The 22031-nt window shown below is 48.1% G+C and overlaps 1 protein-coding gene across 2 annotated transcripts in view; it reads left to right on the forward strand.

Moving 5' to 3' along the window:
- The window catches only part of ADAM19 (ADAM metallopeptidase domain 19), an 86956-nt gene that overhangs the window by 20106 nt on the left and 44819 nt on the right, over positions 1 to 22031 (forward strand). Inside the window, exons 1-2 of one of the 2 annotated variants that reach the window (XM_040989011.1) lie at positions 276 to 281; positions 17934 to 18012. Coding sequence is in view for 1 of the 2 variants with exons in the window: in XM_040988943.1 (XP_040844877.1) it covers positions 17934 to 18012 (79 nt within the window). In the remaining variant the exon portion in view is untranslated. Of the gene's footprint in view, positions 1 to 275; positions 282 to 17933; positions 18013 to 22031 lie in introns of those variants that run through there. The other variant, XM_040988943.1, reaches the window with a different exon arrangement.

Raw genomic sequence — 22031 nt, forward strand, 5'->3', positions numbered from 1 at the left:
ATTTTAGAAAGTATTGTCTGGACATCTGTGTGTGAAGCCTTTGCTAGGTGTTTAGGAAGTGGGAATGAAAGCACAGATATCCTTGTCCTCCAACAGTTTGTGTTCTGTGGGAGAGAGAATGACCCAGGGACAATATAATCCAAAGCAGTTTACTTGTTTACAAGGTGGAGTTGAGAGTAGAGTGTTAAGAGGCGCAGAAAGAGGATTTATGATTTGGGGATTGTGGAAGCTTCCCTAAAGATTCCTTGGAGCTCTGTCTTGGAGGATTAGAGAAGAGATGAGTGGGAGAATGAGAAAGGAATTCAGACAGAAAATAATATCTAAATATTTGGTCTGGATCCCTTGATTCAGAACTCAAACTTGTGGTGCTCATCATCTCTTGGGAATTCAGTATTCCTAAGTAGGCAGTTCATGTGAATTCAGAAGAGCCGAGGGGGTTGAGATTGGGAATGGGGCTGCAGTAGGTAGCCGCAGTATCTAAGAAATGCAGCGCTTAATTTTTTATTCCATTTTTAGTTTGAATTGAGTTCTTTCCTGTCTCAACCAAAACCATGTGCTCAGGGAAGTAGGTGTGCTATCTCTTTCCTTGTTTTGTTAAAGCTTTATTTATTTATTTTATCTGAAAGGCAGAGCAACAGAACAAGGGAAGGAAGGAGGGGAAGAGAGAGGGGGAGTGGTTCACGTAGTTTCATTCCCCTAATGACTAGCAGCCAGAAGCCAGGAACTCTATCCTGGTGTCCCACGCAGTTGACAGGAACCAAAGTCATTGCACCATCTTTTGTTTCCTTCCCGGGTGCATCAGCAGGAATCTCTATCAGAACTGGAGCAGCCCACAGTTGGGCCCCAGTTGTGCTATTTCTAAGAAAGGTGTTATGGCCCTATAAAGCTAGATGGGATATTTTCTATACCTTGATTGAGAAGCAGCATTTCCCCTGACTGTAACCATTGAAGTGAAATTTGGGCTAAGCAGAGTGGACAGAGATGTGCCCGGTAGGAAGAGACCATGGATTGCAAGGAATTGGCTTCTTCAAGGACGAGCGTTTGGTGCAACAGCTAAGATATCACCTAGGATGCCCATGTTATAGTGCCTGGTACAAGGACTGGTTTCTATTCCAATTCCAGCTTCCTGTAATGCATACCTTGGGAAGCTGTAGGTGATGACTCAAGTACTGGTGTCCCCACCATCCACTTGGGAAACCCAGATTGGATTCTGGGATCCTGCCTTCCACCTTGGGTTGCTTGGGTTTTTGAGGACTCTGCATTTCAAGTAAAATGGAAAGAAATTAGAATTCTTTTAAAGGGGCTTGTGAGGGGAGTCATTGCACAACAATGCAACCCTGTCCCCTCTCAGTTGATAGGTGAGTCACAGGTGGGCAGAAGCGAATACCTAAGTGTTGTGGGCTAAGGAGTTGATTCGTGCTGGTTGGGATGGGCAGGAACAGGAAATGGGTTTGTAGCTAAAAACACCTAGACTAATTGGACTCATCTGCATCCAGTATCCTGGCTAAATTAGGATGTGGGGGGGAGTGGTTGAGGATGGAATTAACATTCCATTGCTGTTAGGACCCACCCTCAGGACAGAGGGCCAGGGACACAGCCACATTTTTGCCCACTGTCAATGGGTGCTGGCTATCACTGGCTGCACCCCATAAGAATACTTGGGCAATGGCACATGACTGTCCTGGGGAAATGTCCTTGAGAGGAGGAAGCTGACATTGTGGCCTGACTCAGCCCTGAACAGAGACAGCATTTACATTCACCAGGAGATATTTTGGTTTTAAGAAAGTGAGCTTTACTGTCTATTTAAAACTCAGTGACATACACAGACCTTTGGCTGACCTCTGACTCAATGCATAGGCTTTCGGGTATCCAAGGGCAAGTCGCTGGTCCCACTCAAACTCTACTGTGGGTGGGTGTTGGGTCTGATAGTTTCTGACTTTTCACTGATTCTAGCATGTAAGACGTGAGCTGGGGACTGCTCGTTAAGAATTCCAGACTTCTGTTTTTCTTTCATTCAGTAAATGCTGTTGAGTGCCAACCACGAGGCAGGCCCTGGAATCAGGTCTGAGTGTTCCTGGGAGAAGCAGTGATAAGCAAAACACAGCCTCCATCCTCATGGGGCTTGAAGCTTAGTGCAAGAGGCAGATAATTAAACAATTACTGAACTGTGTGGGCTGGGCTAGGATGGAGGAAGCAGAGAGTAAAGTAGAAGCCTGGGGAGGAGAAACTTCTGGACTGGGGACCAAGGAAGCTTCTAGGAGGAAGTGAAGAAAGGAAGGCTTGCAGTAGAATTGCTCATACAGTGGGGGGAGGAGTGGGCTCAGCTGCAGAAGTAGCAGGAACAAGCACACAAGGGCAGGAGAGACATTTGCAAAACAGAAACGTCCCTGTGGTTACAACAGAGAGCAGAGGGAGGGAACTGAGTCCTTGAAGCGTTTGGACTTTGATCTGATGGGGAGTAAGAAGCAAAGGAAGCATAAATTGAACAGCTAGTTGGTGGCAGAATCCAAAATACTTTATACAGAAGCAGTAATTTAGGGAAGTGGTAGGTGATATGGACAGAAGAGAGCGGCTTCCAGAGATGTTCAGAGGGTGGGATCACGGTTACTGGAAAATGGGTTAAATAAGGGTTGAGGGAGAAGGCAAATTCAAGGTCATCTCCCTAGCAAGTAGAGGACAGCGGTGTCAGTCGCCGAATTTGCCATGAGTTATGTGGTGAGACCTTGGACAAGCCACTTCTTTGCTTGGATCTGTTTTTCTCATGGGATGAATGTCATAATCCCAATGATCAACTTTGCAGACTTGTGGGGGGTCAGATTCACTGATAAAAGCCTTGTAAGAAGCAATGCTTGTGTGCTTTCCATACCCCTAAAAGGCCTGGCAGAAGCAGTATCTGTCCATTCTCTGGCTATCTTTGTCTCCAACTCCCCACCCCTCCCCTCCCTACACCCTTATCTAAAATTCTAAGCACCCAATCCCCAAGGAACTGGTGAGACCTCTGTCCTTTCCAGCAGCTGAGGCTTCATGGGGGGCCCTCTGGAAATTCTCAAGCTGGCTTTCGTTGAAAACAATGATATCATTGAGTGGGTGGAGCTGGACCAGACTCTCCTCAGCCAGAAGAGGGAGAAATGGGGTCTTTATAACTTCTATGCTATGTCTCTTCCATAGCTCCCATGTGGCCTCATGGCCTCCCTCTCCTCCTGCTCCATCTCCCATAAAACTGGCAACCTCTGCATTTTCTTCTCTTGCATCAGTCTCCCCGCAGATGGGTCCAGCTGGGCCAAGGGGCTATTATAATGGCCACATTATGTCAAGCATGGTTTCTTTTCCAAGGTCTCCCTTCTGCGGCAGGGAAGGTCAAGTCATGGAAAGGGAGTCCTTTGGAGAAAAACTAGAGCTAGGGAAAGGGTGATCTCAGTGTTGGGAGGGGTGTTACATTGTTGGGAGTTGTTTATCTTGATTTATTGATAGTAGATTAGGGCTTATATAGGAATACAGAAGCCAGACTGACCTCTCAGATGTGCAATGGTAGAAATGTGAGGTACGTACCGAAGGAAATCAGCAAAGTTGAATATCATTAGGTACTAATTTCTGAGCTGGCTCTGCTCTCTGCCCTCTAAACACACGAATACACGTGCTTCTGCGTGCAACCACACATCCTTCCTTTATTGCTGGTTACTCCACTGGTTTGCAGCTGTTCTAGGAAGGAAAGAGGAAAGACAGGCTGTAAAATCACACTTGACTCCTAGTGACCAGACACACCTGCCTTCTGCCGTTTGCTGTGGGTTCTCACTGTGACTTTTCACATTCTTGCTGCAGATGCAAGTCCTAGCTCAGGGCAGGAGACCCATACTGCCCTCTCTCCTAGTTGCTACATCCCAATCCTTAGCCCAGTGGTTGGCATAGGACTGTCCCTAGTCAATATTTGTGGAACATGTGGGTGGGTTTGCAGATTGAGGTAGAGCCCGAGGCTCAGAAGAGGTACTGCAGCTTAGTCAAGCACCCAGAACAAACATGTGATGAAATCAGACCGTGAGGCACGCAAGCGTCCGGATGCCCTGCACCCCACAGTTTGTACCATTTTCCGCTGCTTAACGAGCAGTTACTGGTGACATGCACGAACATCCTTGCTCTTCGCCTTCTAGGGGTGTATGGATAGCCCAGTCCTGGGGTTCTCTGCCTCAGACATCTACATCTGTTTTTTTAATTATTCGTAAGATTTGTTTATTTGAAAGACAGAGCAACAGAACCTTGGGGAGAGAGGAGACAGAGAGATAAAGAAATCTTTCAAATTCTGGTTCACTTTCCCAAGGCCACAGTAGCCAGGGGTGGGCCAGACTGGATCAAATAGTCAGAAACTCCATCCTGGTCTCCTACATGGGTGTCAGGGCCCAAGCATCAGGGACGTCTGCTGCTGTTTTCCCACGTGCACGAGCTGGAAGCTTTATCAGAAAGGGAGCAACTAGGCCCAGTACTCCCATGTGGGATACTGCATTGCAGACAGCAGCTTAAGCTACCGTACCACAATGCCAGCCTCTGTCTGTAATTTTTGGAGACTGATGGCTTTAGAAGCAAAATGTAACTATGTGATACTGTTTTTGTTTATCATCAGGTTCTTTATCTATGACAGTTGGGAGGGGTCATAGTGAGCAGGGGAGGTGGCAATTAAAGATTATTTTATCACAGTTAACAATATGCCTTGCACACTAGCCTCCTTGCCACAAAAACTCTTTGGAAAGGGTATAAGGCAGTGTGTAGAATGAGGAGAAAGCTGAAGAACTAGGGTCTGGACAGAATGGAACCCAGGAACTAATATTCTGTGCGGTGTCACTACTGTGCTCACTTAGTGCTAGCCATGGCCAGTCAATACCACTGATCTCAAAGTCCAAAGAAGTGCTGTCCTCACTACCCAGGCGTGCAATGCACCATCTTGTAAGGACAGGGCCCTTGCCTGACTCCAGGTGTGCTGCGTGAACAGTGCCTTGAGAGAGGATTTTTTTCTCTAATTTTCATTTATTATTTGAGAGGAATAGAAAGAAATTGAAGAGAACAAGCACTCCCATCCCCCGTTTCACTTTCCCCAAAGCCTAAACTAGCGAGGGCTAGACTAGAATACAGGAGTTGAAGACTCAAGCTAGACCCCCCTTGTGGGTGGTGGGGACCTGAGAACTAAAGCTCTTACCTGAGCCTCCCAGGATGCAGATTAGCTAGGAGCTGGAATCAGAAGCAAAGCCAGGATCCAACACAGGCAGCCTGATGTGGGATGCGAATGTCCCGACCAGTAGCTTAACTGGTGTGCCCAACGCCCACCCTAAGTATTTTTCTAATCGCAGTGCTTTCGCTGTGATTGGTGCATTGGAGTGCTAAGAGACACCGGGAAAGTGTACCAAGGTTCCTGGAATATGTAATTAGAGGTTGAGAGGGACCAAACACATGCATTAGTGATGCTTGGATCCTTACCCACTTGCTTCTTACTTGCCTATTTGCTTTTTTCAGGGTGTCAGTTGCTCCCCTCTTTCTCATGTTTTAAGAGGCCCAGAGGTCTTTGAGGGTCCTTCACTTCCCCCATGTCTTATCCACAAAGCTGATCTGCACAACAAGGGCATTTCCTCATACCCTTGCGTTGGTACTTCCTTTCAGGTCATCTGTGATCTCACTCATAAACAACGCTGCTTATTTACCCAAAACTACTCGCTGGAGAGGCTGCTATCAGGCAATCATTTTGCTTTCAGAATTTTCTCAGAAACACTAAAGAAGTTACCTCCGAGTTCCCTGAACTGTTTTTCTCAATTCCAATAAACACATGTCATGGGCTATTCAGGATGCTATGAGACTTAATCTTCCAACTCTTCTTGGTGAGTCATTTTGGGGACCTCTCATAGCCCTGCCTGTTAGGCTGCTAGATCTCTAGAAATCAACACGGACTGGTCCAAAGGCATCAGCCCTGCTTGTGCACGAGGATCAAGTTAGACATGAAGATGATTAAGGAAAGGCCTTGCTGGCCACAGGGACAAATGATACACTCATCCAAACATCCTCTATGTAAAATGGATGACCGGGAGCCATCAGAAGGATACCTGGAATGTGGGGAACTGGGAAAAGATGTTGTAGAAAGTGGTTGGTGAAGAGAAGTGATGATCGAATGCATTCTTTGGAAGCTTCCTTAATAAGAGGTTAAAGAAAACAGACCAAGCAGCTTTGTCCTTTGGCCAGGCTTACTGGTGGCGCCATCTTGCCTTGACCACATTGCTTCTGAAAAGGCTGTCCCTCTTAGCAGTGGTGCCTGATTCAAGTAGGTTTGTGGGATCCAAGCAGGCCTCAGTTATTTTCTATAGGAACAGCTCTAAAGTTCCCCCCTTTGGCCTCTCTGCTCTCTTACAAAGGAATGTCTTTGCTTGTGGGCCCCTGGACTTGCCAATCCCTTATTTGGCATTAAGGCCGTGACTTTGGCATGCTGGTTTGTTTCCATTCCTTTGGAGTCAGAGGTGGAATGAGCACTGATTTGGAAATCTTGATTCTGAAACAGCCTTGTCTCTTCTTTTTTCTTTCACCCCCCCCCTTTTTAAAAAAATCACATACACATATTTATGTATTATTTTTTATTGTATAAATTTTATTTTTGGTACTTTTTACATATTTGATTAGGGTGCGAAGGGTCAAGGGCTAGAGGAAAGTGGGTGTGACCGTTGTTTTGACATTCTCATTTTCCTTCCTGTATCTGGAGGGAGGGGAGTGATAAGGGGAGAAGCCACTCAGCCTCCCAACCATCCCAGGGTCCCCGATGTGGGCATGCTCCAAGGGTCCTGCTCGAGTGGTTTTGATGGTTCAACAGTTCTGTATTGCTGCCAGTCTTGCCACTCCAATCACAATGAAATCTCTCCAGGATACATCAGCTGACATAGTTCACCTTAGAGTTTCCGTTTGCCCAGGTATTCACAGCCAACTCTGGGCTGGAGTAGTTGATCAGTTTGTTCTGTCCTCTGTTATGGTACCAGGTGTCTTCTGCAGGCTCCAGTGTACCGCCAAATCTTTCATTTACATCTGGATATGCTGTCCACTGTTCAATCAAAGCCTCTGAGGAGACCTAGCTCTGTAGCATGCATTACATGGTCAGGCCATGGGACCTGCAATTTCCTCCATGGTTGGACATCTGAGTCCAGAGGTTCATCTGGGGGAATTCCCAAAGACACCTCATCTGAGATGATCTCAGACCTGATTCTTGTATGTGCATGCCAATACAGGATCCAGTATAGGCCATCACCCATATTGGCACACTGTTAGTTGCAACAGTGTGGGTCAGTTCTCTCTCCAGCCCTGTCTTCTATACAAACCAATGGGTGTTGCAGCCCAGCCTGATCCTGCCCACCACACACTTGGCCCTCACTCAAACCAGTGGGAGTTGTAGCCTGGTAAGAGCGACCCACAATAGCTCCCCACCAGGCCTGCCTCCTGCCCTGGTTCCCATGCTTGCCAGTATGTACAACCGACTGGTCAAGTCTTTCCCACATCCCATTCAGCTCTCATAAATGTCAATGGGCATTGAAACCTAGTTCAACCCAACCAGCCCCACTATCCAGCCCAGACACATGCTGGTGCATGCCACTCTCTGTCTAGCCATGTCTGCCCCGGTCCTGGTTCTCATGCTTGCCAGTCAGAGTGACAACCCAAGAGGGAGGTGCCCACTGTTTCCCTACTGGGTCTACTCCCACTCCCAGCTCTTGCATTCTCCAGGTGGTACTGTAGTTTAGCTCGACAGAGTTTTCCCCTCTTGCCAGCATCTGCTAGTTGATGCTGTGGCAAAGCCCAGCTAACTCTAACTCCCTCTGGCTTATGCATGTACCAGTAGATGCAGACCGCCCAGCCTGGCATGTCCCGGATCCAGCTTACATGCAAGCCAACAGGTGTTGCAGCCTTGCCCGGCCTGGTCTGCCTCCAGTCCCAGCTCTCAATGCTCACCAGTGGAAATAGTGGCCCAACAGAGGGTCTCCCTGCAGCACCCCCTACCGGGTTCACCCACTCTCCCCCAGGTCTCACGTGTGGTGGTTGGGTACTACGGCCCAGTTTGATATGTATAGCCTGCCTCACCTCAGTATTTGGTGCTCTAGCCTGGCCTGGCTTGGCCCTCCCCCAATTCCAGCTCATACTGATGGGAACTACAGCCTAGCCCAGCCCAGCTATCCCCCAGTCCTGGACCTAGTGTGAACTGGTATTGTGGCCTGACCTGGTGTGACCCACACACCATTCTGGCTCTCGGATTTGCCAGTCTGGCTTGCCCCAGACCTAAGCAAAAGGTAACCTGAGCTGGTCTGGGCTGATCCCTTTCCTGGTTCTTGCGCTCACCTGCAGGACTGTGTCCCAACAGAGGAGTTACCCAAGCTCCTCCATCAGAACCTCTCCCAATACCAGATCTCACTCACACAGGTGGGTCAAATAGGCCAGCCCTATTTCATCCACCTCCTGTCCTAGCAGAAACAGTGGCCTTTCCTGATGCCCTCACCCATTCCAGTTCTTATTGTTGGGTGCTATAGCCCAGCAACCCTGGTCCATACCGAGACACAGCTCACACATGGCTCAGCAGGGGCAGAGACCTAGCCTAGCCCATCTTACACCCATCCTGGTTGTCACGATCTCCAATGGATGGGTGCTGGAGTCTAGCCCAGTCTGGTACGCCCCAGACCCAGTCCATACCCATGCTGAGGGAGACTGCATCTGTATCCAGACCAGAGCACATCCACCACTCTGGCCCCTGTGCTCACCAGTGGGACCTACAAACCAGCCAGGGTGTCCCTTTAGGTCCCCACCCAGGCTTGATCCCCACCACAGATCTTGAGCGTGTCAGTGGTTGCTCTGACCCACCTTGGCATAGCACCTCCCCTGTCTTAGCCTTTGCCTTTGGGTGCTGCAGCATGACCTGACCCAGCCAACCCCCAGTCCCAACTCTTGCTGGTGGGTGCTGCAACCTGACCCTGTTGAGTCTGCTCTCATCCCTGGCTCATGCAAACCAGTAGGTGTGGCAGCCTAGCCCGGTTTGACCTGCACCCCATCCTGTTTTCTACACTTGCCAGTGGGTTATGGTTTGCTCAACCCCGCCTAATCTGCTCCCTTCCAAAACCAACTGTCACACCTATTGACAGATGGAGCTACCCTGCCCAGCCTGCAAAACCCCCAGGCCTGGACCATTTGCTCACCAGTGGGAGCTCCCACTACGGGAGTTTCCCAGGTTCCCCCTGTCTGGCCACTCCCAGACCCAGATCTCATGCATGCCCGTGGATTCTTGGCCCTTACCTGACATGGCCTTCCGCATCTGTTTCAGCCTTTGTAAGAGCTGCTGTGGCCAATCTCACACTCTATTTTAGGGCGCTCATGCAGATGCTGCAGCCTGGACCTGCCACACTTGTTCCCAGCCCCGATGAGCATCGTTGATTTCCATGGTCATGCCTTGCTCAGCCCATCACCATCCCAACTCTCAAGCTAACCAGCGGGACTTTTAGTTCCATAGGGTTGGGCCCACAAATCCCCCCAGAATTCAACCCCGGACCTGGTTCTCTTGTGTGCTGGTTGGTGTTATGGCTGAGTCTAATGTGACCCATCCCTTGATCTGACACTCACTGTCAGGTACTGGGATCTAGCACTGCCAGATAGGCCCCCAGTTTGTGTGTGTGTGCTAGTGTGTATTGGTCAACCATGTTCTATGCTAATAAACCCAACCTGGGAATTCTATCTGACTGGTACATCAGTCTGACTCAAAACTATCTTTAGGTTTCTCCCCTTCAAACCACCAGGTCTCAGTCCCCTCGCTTACCTGCAAGTACAGTGGCCCTGTCTTTGGGTGTCCCTCAGGATTCATGCCTCGCTTACACGTACTGTGGCCTTATCCATGGGTGTCCTTAGGCAGTAATTCCATACCCCTAAGGCCTCAGAGCTCACCGCCGCCGGGCACCCAGCAGGCAGAACCTGGCGCCAGTTGATGCTCTGGCCACCCACAAGCCCAGGACCCTTCCCTGCCTAGTAGCAGTGAATGGGCAGCTAGGATCCCCAGTAGGAAGCCTGGGCTGGCACGGGTACCCCCAGACACAGCCACATGGTGGGCAGACCCAGACCTGTGCCATGCGCTGCTCAGACTTACCTGGACTCCTCTTTCACCCTTTTGAAAATGAAACAAAAGGAAACAACAAAATAATATTTATCAGATTTGTTATTTCGACCCAAATATGGACTAGCAATAAGCATCACATAGAAGAGCTGTCTGCTTTTTGAAAATACTTCCTGGCGTCTGTCTATCCTGAACATCTCAATTTCCATTTGACAGAAAGGGGAGCTGGTATTGAGTAGCCTGTGACTACAACAGTATCACCTGGCTAGGTGAAAATTCTTAGGAAAAAAACACTCAAATGCACCCTAAAGGAGAAAAAGTCGTATTGTGAGCTCTCACCTGCTGTGTAGATTTAAGAGTTAGCAAGCCTCTGCTTCATGTATATATAACTAGTCCTAAAGAAAATGTTAACAATGGTATTGTAAAATGTAAACGCAGAGAATTTTTTCGCGTTTATTGTGTTAAACTATTGGCCATATAGTCCTTACTATGTGTCAGATACTGTTCTGACATTTTATTTGCAAATTTTTAAAAATTCATTTTTATTTTATTTGCAAGGCAGATAGAGACAGACAGAGACAGACTATTTGCTGTTTCATGCCTCAAATACATGCAATAGCCAGGGCTGGGCCGGGTCAAAGCCAGGAGCCCAAGAACTCCATTCAGGTCTACTGTGTGGTTGGCAGAGATGCAGGAAGTTGGAACATCTGCTGTGCTTGAACGGGAAGCCAGAATCTGGAGTACAGCCAGAACTGGGTCCCAGGCCCTCCAGTATGGGAGTGGCACTCCTGGTGGGTGTCCTAAGCCATCCCTGTGACAAGCCTCTCAAGTGCCTCGCCCAGCCCCTTTTATAAAGGAGAGAACTGAGGACCAGGCAACTTAACCTACTTGCCCAGAGCTGAACAACGTAAGCGAAAGAGCTAGGACTAGAGAACATCTTTTTTCATTTGATCACATTTCAGTGTTCATTTTTCAGGCTAGACACAGGGAGGGTTTAGTGGCTCAAGCGAAAACAGTTTTCATATAATTACATGATGAGCACTTAACGGAATTTTGTTTATCTCATTGAAAGGGAACCAGCAGGATGATAACAAAGTTTTCGTGTGCACTTTTTTTTTAAGGTTTTTTTTTTTTTTTAAGATTTATTTTATTTTTATTGGAAAGGCAGATATACAGAGAGGAGAGACAGAGAGGAAGATCTTCCGTCTGATGATTCACTCCCCAAGTGAGCGCAATGGCCGATGCTACGCCAGTCCGAAGCCGGGAACCAGGAACTTCTTCCGGGTCTCCCACACGGGTGCAGGATCCCAAGATTTTGGGCCGTCCTCGACTGCTTTCCCGGGCCACAGGCAGGGAGCTGGATGGGAAGCGGAGCCGCCGGGATTAGAACCGGCGCCCACATGGGATCCCGGGCGTGCAAGGCGAGGACCTTAACCACTTGCGCCACCGCACCGGGCCCATTGAGTGCACTTTTTTTTTTTTTAAAGATTTATTTTTATTATGTTTTATTGGAAAGGCGGATATACAGAGAGGAGAGACAGAGAGGAAGATCTTCCGTCCGATGATTCACTCCCCAAGTGAGCACAATGGCCGATACTATGCCAATCCGAAGCCAGGAGCCTTTTCCGAGTCTCCCACGCGGGTGCAGGGTCCCAAAGCTTTGGGCCGTCCTTGACTGCTTTCCCGGGCCACAGGCAGGGAGCTGGGAGGGAAGTGGAGCTGCTGGGATAGAACCGGCGCCCATATGGGATCCCGGGCATGCAAGGCGCCCATATGGGATCCCAGGCATGCAACTGCGCCACCGCACCGGGCCCGAGTGCACTTTTGACAGCGACGGAATGATAAGGCTGCTACATTGTTAGGTGGAAGTTTGTTGGTTCCTACAGGCGATAAAATGGCAACCTTTGGAGTTGTCTGCTGTACCCTAATGGAAATATTTGCATTTTACTCTGTGTTCTTAGGGGTTTTACAAATTTGCATCTCATTTTGCAGCACCATATAAGAGCTGCCCCAATTCATTATGAAAGGTAAATCTTCTGCAATTTGCATTTCTCAGTTGCGGTCCACAGACCTTCAAAGAGGCCCCTCAGGACTGTGTAGGAGTCCTGAGTGGGTGGGGCCAGGTTCCTGAGTGTGTAAGACAGGCTTCTGCATGTGTCCACTTGACAGTGCTCTGATGCGGCCTTGAACCAGTCGTTTTCCGCCTGTTCCCGGCTTTGGAGGACAGCTGCCTCGTGCAGCTGGCTCCCTGACCGAGCACTCTGAGCCCTGGGCTTTCCCTGTGTGCCATGCTTGTACATCTTTAGATTTGTGAGGAGCAAGCAGGAGGCTAGAAATGGGAAAGCTGATCTAAACTGTGAAAGTGGATCCAATGGAGTAGACAAGATTCCCAGAACCTGAGGATCACCTGGAAAAACTATTCAAAACACAGACTACTTCTCAGCCCTTTCCTAGAGACTGCAGTTCTCAATAGCACTGGGGCGGAGACCTGGGATTTTTATTACTTTTATTTTTTTCACCATGCTTCCCGGTGTTGTTCAGTTATCAGGCTAAGTCCCAGGACCATGACTTAGACATATGAGCAGGACCTGCAAGGGGACTCCATGGTGGTGAAGCGAGCAGGTGGAAGATGCACCAGGTGGAGTGAGAGGGACCAAGGAAGCTCACCTCCCCAAACCTCACCAGCACCTCAGATGGAGTGAGACCGAGGGGGCGGGCTATCAGTAAAAATGGTGATGTTTGCTAATGCTGAGCAGAACAGTAGAGGTTGTTTTTCAAAATTATTTGGAAATTCTTGTCACTTAGTCTTAACAGCTTTGCTTATCTGATGGCGGAGGAAGAAAGGGTGGGTTCCAAGAAGATGTTTTGCAAATTTGTTTCTGACTTCCTGAGCAGGAGGCCTAGCTTCAAGAGCCAATTGAAATATGGCTGACAATAAATCGAACTTAAAGGGCCGTGTACGCTAGGAAGCCCAAGCCCTAGGAAAGGCTGGTGAGAGCTGATTCAGGCTGCACTGTGTTCCCCGGGGCCTGGTGCTGCTGCTGCCGCCGTCGGGTCTCAGTCAGATATGTTCTTCCCCAGAGTACGACCTTCTGTGTTGTCTCTGGTGTCTAGGGGCAGCTTGTTTTCCAAGGGGGCTTTCAGGGGATGTGGGTTTTGCTCAGGGACTTCGGGGTCTGAGTGACCCGGGTTTTCCCCAGTCACCACTCCGGTGGCGGCTGCCCCCAGTCATGTGATGTCCACTGGAGGCCAAGTGTCCTACTGACCTGCCTGCTGTGGGCTCCGGAGCACGGCGGCAGTGGGTGCAGCAGCAGAAGCCGCGGGATGGTCAAAGCCAGAAGGAGGGGGAAGGGTGGGAAATCTTGGACAGTGCTCTTCTCTTCCTGGATGCACATCACTCACAACTTGTTTCCTGAAAATCCGAGTGTAGTCCAGTGGTGAGAGACGGCTTCCTGCCGATCTGCTGAGACAGCCCCCCGGTCAGGGAGGAGATGAGAACAAGATGCGGTCAGAGAGGGGGCAGCCAGGCTGAACTGGGCTGCTCGGTGGCGGATGGCCCCTCCTCGTGGCAGTGATAACAGCATCTTTGGTCTCGAGAGCACAAGGGCCCACCTGGGCCCATGATTCTGGCTTGCGGCAGTAGGGGAGAGTTTGAAAGTGGCATTGTGTTCCCTCTGCCGTGTGTATGACTGTACAGATGGCAGTGATACAGTGTGACCCCCCCCCCCCTTTTGCTTCTAGAAGGAAGGAACTTCCGGTCAACATCCGCAGCATCCTGGGGAAAAGTTACTTCAGGGGAAAAAAGAAAGAATGAAAACATCAGCTCTGATGTTCCTACTCCTCTTCCTGCCCTGTGGTTCTTCTGGTAACCTTTCTGTGGAAGGGCCAGGCATCTGTTTGGTGACATCATCTGTGCCCTCAAGGCCATGGTCACCAGCATGCAGTTGAGATTTAGTCTAACACTGGTTCACCTTCTTGGAGACACAGAGCAGCACACTGCCGAGTAGAGTGGCCAGGCCCACCAGACCCGGGTCAGCACGTGGCTGTAATGCTGCCGTGAGAACTTGGAACCTCTGGGTCTCCAGGCACAAAACAACGAGGCCCTGGTATCCACCTTATGAATGGGTTATGATGGGGGAATGGAATAGCGCCAGGACCCTGCGCTTCAGTCATTGTAAGCTGTTCTAACCGCACATGTTCTGGTTTCCCACGATGGAAACCAGGATGTGGTGAAGGCAGAAAGGTGAGGAGGGCTTGGACCAAAAAAACACGTGTAGTTATTTCTGAAGTTGGAGAGCTTGTGGTCTAGGGCTGGGGTTCCTAATTAGGCTTGAGCCTGTTGTCAGAACCTCTTGGGGATGTATCCTGAGGGTAGAGGGGGCCTCTCAGTTTGCATTTTTTCACCACCTGGGTTCCTAAGAGGTGCTGGTACTGCCAATTCAGAAAGGGTTACCGTACGTGGAAGAGCAGGCCAACCAGAATGAAAGCCAATGGGATGCTGAAAGGTAGATTGTCCTTCACTATTGTAGAGCTTCCACTGCACCTCTGGTGTCAATGGAGTGGAGGTCTCAGGAGCTCCCTGTCCCTGGAGACATCCAGTGCTGAGTGAGCGGCCGGCTGGCTGGCAGACTGGCACCAGGAAGAGGGCCCATTCACTTACTCATTCACTCATTCGTGAAATCAATCTGTGCTTCCTGCCTAGGAGAGCAGTTTAGAACAGCAAGAGGCTGGCTCCACCGCCATCCCTCCAACCCCACATGCATCCCATCTCATCAGTTTGACTCCGTGACCTCTAGGGTCCCTTTCTGTGTTGGGATCTGGGAGTCCAGTGATGATGGGGCGGGACTCAGGATGAGAAGCTGCTGAGAGTCTCATTTCAGGGTGTGGCTGAGGACCAACAGGCATGTGGATAGGTTGCACACTCCACCTGGATTGCTTTCTCTGGAACACTTACGTATTTATTTGAAAACATACTTATATATTTTTATTTGAAAGAATTTACCACAGAAAGAAGGTGAGACAGAGAGAGAAGGTCTGCTATCCACTGGTGCATTTTGTCCTCACTTGATGAGCAATTTTTCCTCCCCATACTAAGACTCCGAAGAGGCTGAGGCTGTGTAACAGTAGCACATTTCCTGGAGGCAAGCACACATCTGCACTGACAGCCAGAGTGGACTGTTAAACTCTGAGCCCCTGACCATCTGTCCATTATGCAGGCTCTGAAAGGAAACCAAGGAAGTGGGACACAAGAATGAGCTCATTGCTTTTTATCACCTCTCAAGTGAGGTACTGTGGAGTTAATGGCTGGCTGGCAGGTATGTGGAGGCATAGGTGGGTTTCAGCAGTTTTTCTAGGTTCTTCCATTAGAATCTCTGTGGAAAGCAATATGATCATCTCTGTCTTTTACTAAACTCCATTCTGTATTCTTCCGGGACTCTCCCAACAGCCCTGTGAATTCAGTACATCAGCCTCAGTTTTGCAGAAGAGAAAACAAAGCTTCAAAGAACCAGAGGAACTCGCTTAGGGTCATAGACTGTAAATGTCACAGCAGGAATCAAAACCTCGGTCTTCCAGACTTCAGACCGTGCTCCAAGATCCTGGGGGGCAGGGAGCTGCTTCTCTCCCTCCCTACCCCTTACCCCCCTTCCTCCCCTCCCGTCCCCTTCCCACTCCTCCTTGCTCAGGTCTGACTGTGATGGCCATCTGGGGCTTGAACCAGCAATGGAAGATCCCGCTGTTTCTCTCTCAAACTTTGCCTTTATTATTATTGTTATTGTTTTCCTAAGTAGGTGCTGAAGAGAAAGTGAAAGGGCTAGGATACAGATTCTGATAAATTAGCTCCTGATGGAGTTGCCATCAGCGTGTGAGTGTCTATGCCTGAAGAAGGAGATTGTTTGGAATTTTCCCTGCGCTAGATGCTGGGGCTCTGGCTGTTCTCTGGGGAGTCCCCGACTGGGAGCCTGGAGTAACTCCCCACAGCCACCATGGTGACCCTTTCTTGATGGGAAATGTCTTTTCTTCCCAAACCGGGCTTGTCTCCAAAGATTATTTTGGCAGATTTCTGTGCTAGCCTCCACCTACATTTTCTTCTCCTTAAGACCAGTTTTAAATTAACTTTTCACTTTTAAAAATAAATACATGATAATGAATTTGGAAAACAAACCAATTTCAGAACAATGTAACTTACATTGTAAATATCTTCTGGAATCCCCAGAGATGATCACCATTTTCATTGGGCCTTTGCTTCTCCAGTGATTTTTTTTTTTTTTTAAGATTTATTTATTTGAAAAGGAGAGAGAGGAAAAAGAGAGATAAAGAGAGAGAGGGAGAGATATTTCATCCACTGGTTTGCTCCCAAAATGATCACATAACTAGAACTAGACCAGGGTAAAGCCAAGGAAAGAATGAGAGCCACAAGCTTAATCCAGATCTCCTCATGGCTGTAGGGTCCCAGCACTAGGATCATCCTCTACCACTTCCCCAGGCCTTTTAACAGGGAATTGGATCAGAAGTGGAGCAGCTGGGACTCAAGCCTGCATCCACATGGGATGCGGCATTGCAGTTAGTGGCTTAACTCGTGACACCACAATGGTAAACCACAACCACGTTTCTGGTGATATTTAATCCTTGCAGTAATGTGTGTCCTGATTCGTTTTTCACTGAAATGAGTTTTTGAAGCACATGCTTTCTGGAAATTTACTATTTCTATCTTATACCACTTTAGACATCTTTCCATATTAGGAAGCTCATGTCCACATCCGGTTTTCTTTGTCAGACTCCCATTCTAAACATGTCTCCATTAGAAACATTTCTGCTTCATGGCCTTGACTTCTATAGATCAATCTGCTTTTAATGCGGCTGCACAGTTGAAACAGCCACATGGTTCTTCTATTGTTTCTTTGAATGATTAGAGTCATTCTAGGAACTTTGCTTGGTGCTCCTGGATTTTGGTGAGGAATTCTAAACTTTAGCTTCGGTGGGTCTGTGACAGTAGAGATATCAATGCCCAAGGTCAGGAAAAAAGCAATTTATTAAAAGGGTGACATGTACAACTGCAGGTCTCAGGAAATCTGGACTAAGAAGTCCCAGAAGTGACAGAAGTGCTGCTTCCTTCTGTTCAGACTTCGCACCACCACACCTTTGGTTTAGCTTGAAACAGAAACCATCCTTGGCTAGCGTGGCACCTTGATTTTAAGGAACGATTCATGTACTGAAAGGGTATATGGGTCTTATTTCATTTCATGTCTGAGCTTATGTGTGTATTTTCCCAGGATGCAGGAAAGAAGTTCAAAACATTGCTTTAATTCTATCATCTCCTTCTGGTTGGAATGCTGACCTCAAAGACTATAAAATTAATAACAGTAGTGGATGTTGTGGCACAGCAAGTTAAGCCCCACTTGTGATACCCACAGTGCTGGTTTGAGGCCTGGCTCTTTAACTTCTGATCTAGTTTCTTTCTAATCCACCTGGGAAGTCAGTGGAAGATGGCCCAAATGCTTGGGCCCCTGCCACCTGGCTCTTGGCTTTGTCTAGCCCAGCCCTGGCTCTTGCAGCCATTTGGGAAGTGAACCAATGCATGGCCCACCCTCTTTATCTCTCTCTGCCACTTTACCTTGCAGAAGTGAAACGTGTTTAAAAGTAAGTAAAGTGAATAGTAAACTTATTCTTGATTTTCTTGTTGTTCTTAGTCACTTATAGCTACCCCATTTCTTCTGTATAGAGATGCTTGGGGTGGTCCCACCTGGTTTGATTAAACCTATGGCCTTTGTTTCTAGGACAATGGAGTCTATCAACTAAAGATACAAATCTCTCTCTCTCTCTCTTTTTAAATTCTTTGTAGAAACCTTTTTGCTCCAGCCTACACAGAAACCCATTATAGTCCAAGTGGCCACCCTCGAACCACCACGCTGAAATCTGAGGTAAGCTGGGTCAATGAATGTCCATCCTCTGGCTGCCCCATCCTGGGATTCGTCCCCAGGAAGAAGGGGGATGACAGAGACCATCTGTGCTCTCAAAGGAGTTGATTCTGCTGATGGGAAACCAAGAGAGTCTAGCCAGAAAAGGCAAATGTGCACTTTTTTTCTAAGTGTTCCTTCTCTTTTGCTGACAAAAATGGCTAAGCAGAATATTTTCGGGTAATTGCATCTGATTAAAATTGGTATGAGTCGTCATGAAGCATGTATTTTCTTTGCTTTATGTTAATCACCCACATGTGAACAGGAGTTTAAGAGAAATGATTTTACCCATTAACTCTCTATTAGATGTTTGATCAGTCCCCTCCCTGCCAATGATCTTATGTATAAGGTTTACAGAGTTGTAATTATGCATGTGAATTCTGTAGCCTGCTTTTTAAATGTGATTTAAAGTTATGCAAATTTAAAAAATTTTGTTGCTATATTCATATTGGATACAGAGTTGCTTCGAGTAGGAATGTTTGCACAAAGCCAAAGATTTGTCAATGAGAAAATGGCCTTCCAGATATATGCATATTAGTTTGCGTCTCCATGCTGCACATGGGGACATTTAACGTAGTGAGTCATACCTATTTCATGATATTTGTAGCCCTTCCTGTAGGGATCCCTATTAAAATGTGAAGGCTCAGAGTATTGGGTCTTAGCCAGGAGCTACTACTCCCCATGGTCCCGCTCCACCACCGCCTACGCTAGGGGACACTCTGCAATGTTTGGAGACAAGTTTAATGATGATACGGGGATGCTGTGAAGGAGCAGCCAGGGATGCTGCTGAGCCTCCTATCATACATAGGACAGACCATGATGAAGCATTATGCAGCTCCCAGTATCAATTGGACCCACAGTTGGAGCCCGAGGACAAGGGTGGCCCTGCTCAGAGTCCCGGCTAGTGAGATGGGCTGAATTTGAAGGAGGCACCTGGCAAGGAGCAGTAGTGATCTTTTGCCTTTAGAGCAGGGCATGATGGGCTTCTGGGGCACATGCAGAGCTGGAGGTGGGGTGAGGAGGACCATAGAGGAGGGCGTCAGCCTCAGTTTTCCTCCACAGCTTCCTGTGGCGCCTAAGATTCTCTGCTGGTGTGTTCTTCAGAACACTCTGCTGCAGCACCTGACTGCTAAGATGGTGACAGCAACTGGCAGCCATGGACAGCTCAGCTTGTTTGATGAGGTTGCTGTTGAGCGGGGAGACAACACAGGACAATTAGGTATTGGTAGATCCAAGAGATCTTGAGTGTGGCCACCAGGCACCTGAAGAGCTGCATTCCTGCGTTCGCTGCTGGGTATGAAGCTCAACATCACCTTCTTCATCAAGGCCTTTTTGGGGGAGGCAGGAGCTGGGAGTTGGCCGGGGCCCTGAGCAGCAAGTTCAGTGTGCCTTCCCATTTCGGAAGAGGCTGTCACATTCTAGTGCCTTCCCATTTCAGAAAAGGCTGTCACATCCCTACAGGAAGAGTTCTGTTTCTCCCTTCTTGAGACCACAGTGCTCTGCCTGCAGGAGTGGGGGCTGGGGAGAGAGTGGAAATGAGTAATCCTTGAAAAACCTTCTCCATCCCAACCTCATGAGAACCCTCTTCTCGAAACTTGGATTCTGCCACTTCTGTGCCCATGGCTCAAGAATGAGTCTCAGTCCCAATATCTGTCATGAGCTCATGCTTCCTGCTATGCAAGCCCCCTCAGGGTGGCACCACCATGCTGGGAGGCTGTGGAATGCAATGACTTCATGACCAGTCCTTGACTTGCTCTTTGTGTTCTCAGCCCATGCAATAGGCCGAGATGTTGTAAGGATCTTTTAGAAACAGAGAAGTGAAAGAGAACTTCCCAGTCGACTTTCTGAGGGTCTTGTTGACTTGAAGTGCATGCTAGCCAACTCATGGGAGAGCCTTCTTTTCCTGGATTGCCAACTGTTGGATGCTTGCAAAGCCCCCATTCAGATACATGGGGTACCCAGGCAGTTTTCTCACTTAGATGCTGGGAAACCATGGAGAAACGGGAATGGAATAAACTACTCAGCTTTTTTTGACCCAAACTTTGAGGACTGCACTGGCCTGGGGGAAAGGGCAGTTCTGGGAACCTTATCAAGCCTCATCAAGTGGCCTTTAGATGACAGCCCTGATCTAGGCCAGGTCATTGGGGAAAATGGGTCTGTGAATGTGTTCCAGAAGAAGGAGTTGTAGAATTTGAGCTCTGGAGCAAGGATTGCAATCTTGGCTTCAATTGGCTATGTGACCTTAATCAACCCTTTAGACCACAATGGTATTGAGTTTCCTCATTTTGCAAATTGGATATGCTGATATCTGGCTCTCAGGGTTTTGGAAGGGTAAAATGAATCACTGATTTCTATGGGAATTTATAAGTCTCTCTTCCAATCCAATATTTTACACATGAAGAAATTGAAAGGACTAGAGGAACAGTAACTTGCTTAAGTTCAGGCAAAGCTGAGACTAGAACCTAAGTCTCCTCTTTTGCCAGAGGAGCCAGAGGGTAATAGTGTTGAGTGAAGTCACTGTCATTGCTGGGAGAGGCAGAGGATGGAGTTCACAGCCAGGCTGTTGGATTTCAGTCTTCACTTGGCTGTGTCTGACTTTCAGTTTTCCTTTCTTCAGATTTGGGAATAACAGTATCTACTTCCTAAGACTTTAGTTAGAATTTAAGAAAAAAAAAATCTACCTAAGTTGTTTATCGAGTAGTAAGAGTTGTGGAGGTGTTACCTGTAGTCACTAATCACAGCAGCAGGTGTGTAAGCAGCAGGTGTCATAATCACATTAGATAATGCATGTAGAAGATCTCTGTAAGTTATAAAGGATGTTGCAAAAGGTAGTAATGTTATTTTGGAAAGCATCCAGCTGTGAACACTGTTAGCATTAATCCAAAGATGGGAAAGGAGACAGGGATTCATTGCTACCACTCCTAGATTTGAGTTCTCTTTATTTGCAAAGGTACAAGCATCTTGAAACTAGTTGGCTTGTGTTTCTGCACTGTTTGGCTTTCCATCATTCCAACCTCTGTGAGCTCCATTTATTCCACATTGGCCTGGCCTCTTTTCTTCCTGGTTGAGAAAATTCAGTTCTCCATAAATGAGCCTGTGCTGCATAGTGGAGTTTATGGCCCCACTGTTGAGTTCCGAGTCTACGGCCCCACTGCTGAGTTCTGTTGATAGTCTGTCTCTGGGTCCCAGGGCGCAGGTGGAGGCAACATGTGATAGATGGTATTTGAAAACAGAAGGGTTTTGATGCTTCTACTTCTTCAGTGACTTTCCTTTGATCTCCTCTGAAAGTCAGGATTTGAGGATTTGACTTGTTTAAAGTCCAGGAGAGGTTGATGTGATAAGGACTGGCCCCTGTCCCTCCTTCTGACTATAGGAGCTTGAATGGGCAGGAAAAAAATGGCTCACCAGTGGCTTGCCAGCAAATGCAAGGACACCTGTGGTCCAGGGAATTAATCTGAGGAGTGTTAACTTGGCCAGCATCCTCTGATCTGGCTGCAAGGATCAGTTGGCATGTTATATAGAACTGGCATAACTAAGGATGCAGATTTCTGCCCTTGTGTAGGCACAGCCCCTCCATGAGGCAGAGGCAAGACACCGAAGATCATAGTAAGACTGTGGAACTGTCTACTTAGCTGGTTGGTGTGGGAGATTGGATGGAAATCTGGCCTGGTAAATGCTTGCAATGCTTGAATCTAATTATCAGGCTATGCTTATGCCAGAGCTGCAAGGGAGGTGGACTAGAGGGTACAGAAAGGGTTAACTGACTTCTGGGTCACAACCCTGCCTGTTGTAGACAGGGAAGCAACTGAAAACATGTTTCTAAATATGGGTCCATTGGACTATTGTATAGCTGAAGGCCCAAGTGATTACACGTGCCCGTGTTCAGGGTCACGGTGCTGGGAAAAAAGAGAAAGCCTCTGTATATGCAAGCATGGAGCTCACAGGCTACTTAGGCTTTTTCCAGAACGTGGCTCCAGGCTGGG

This window comes from Ochotona curzoniae, unplaced genomic scaffold (assembly GCF_017591425.1).
Source record: "Ochotona curzoniae isolate NIBS_2020 unplaced genomic scaffold, NIBS_Ocur_1.0 contig_1, whole genome shotgun sequence".
NCBI lineage: Eukaryota > Metazoa > Chordata > Mammalia > Lagomorpha > Ochotonidae > Ochotona > Ochotona curzoniae.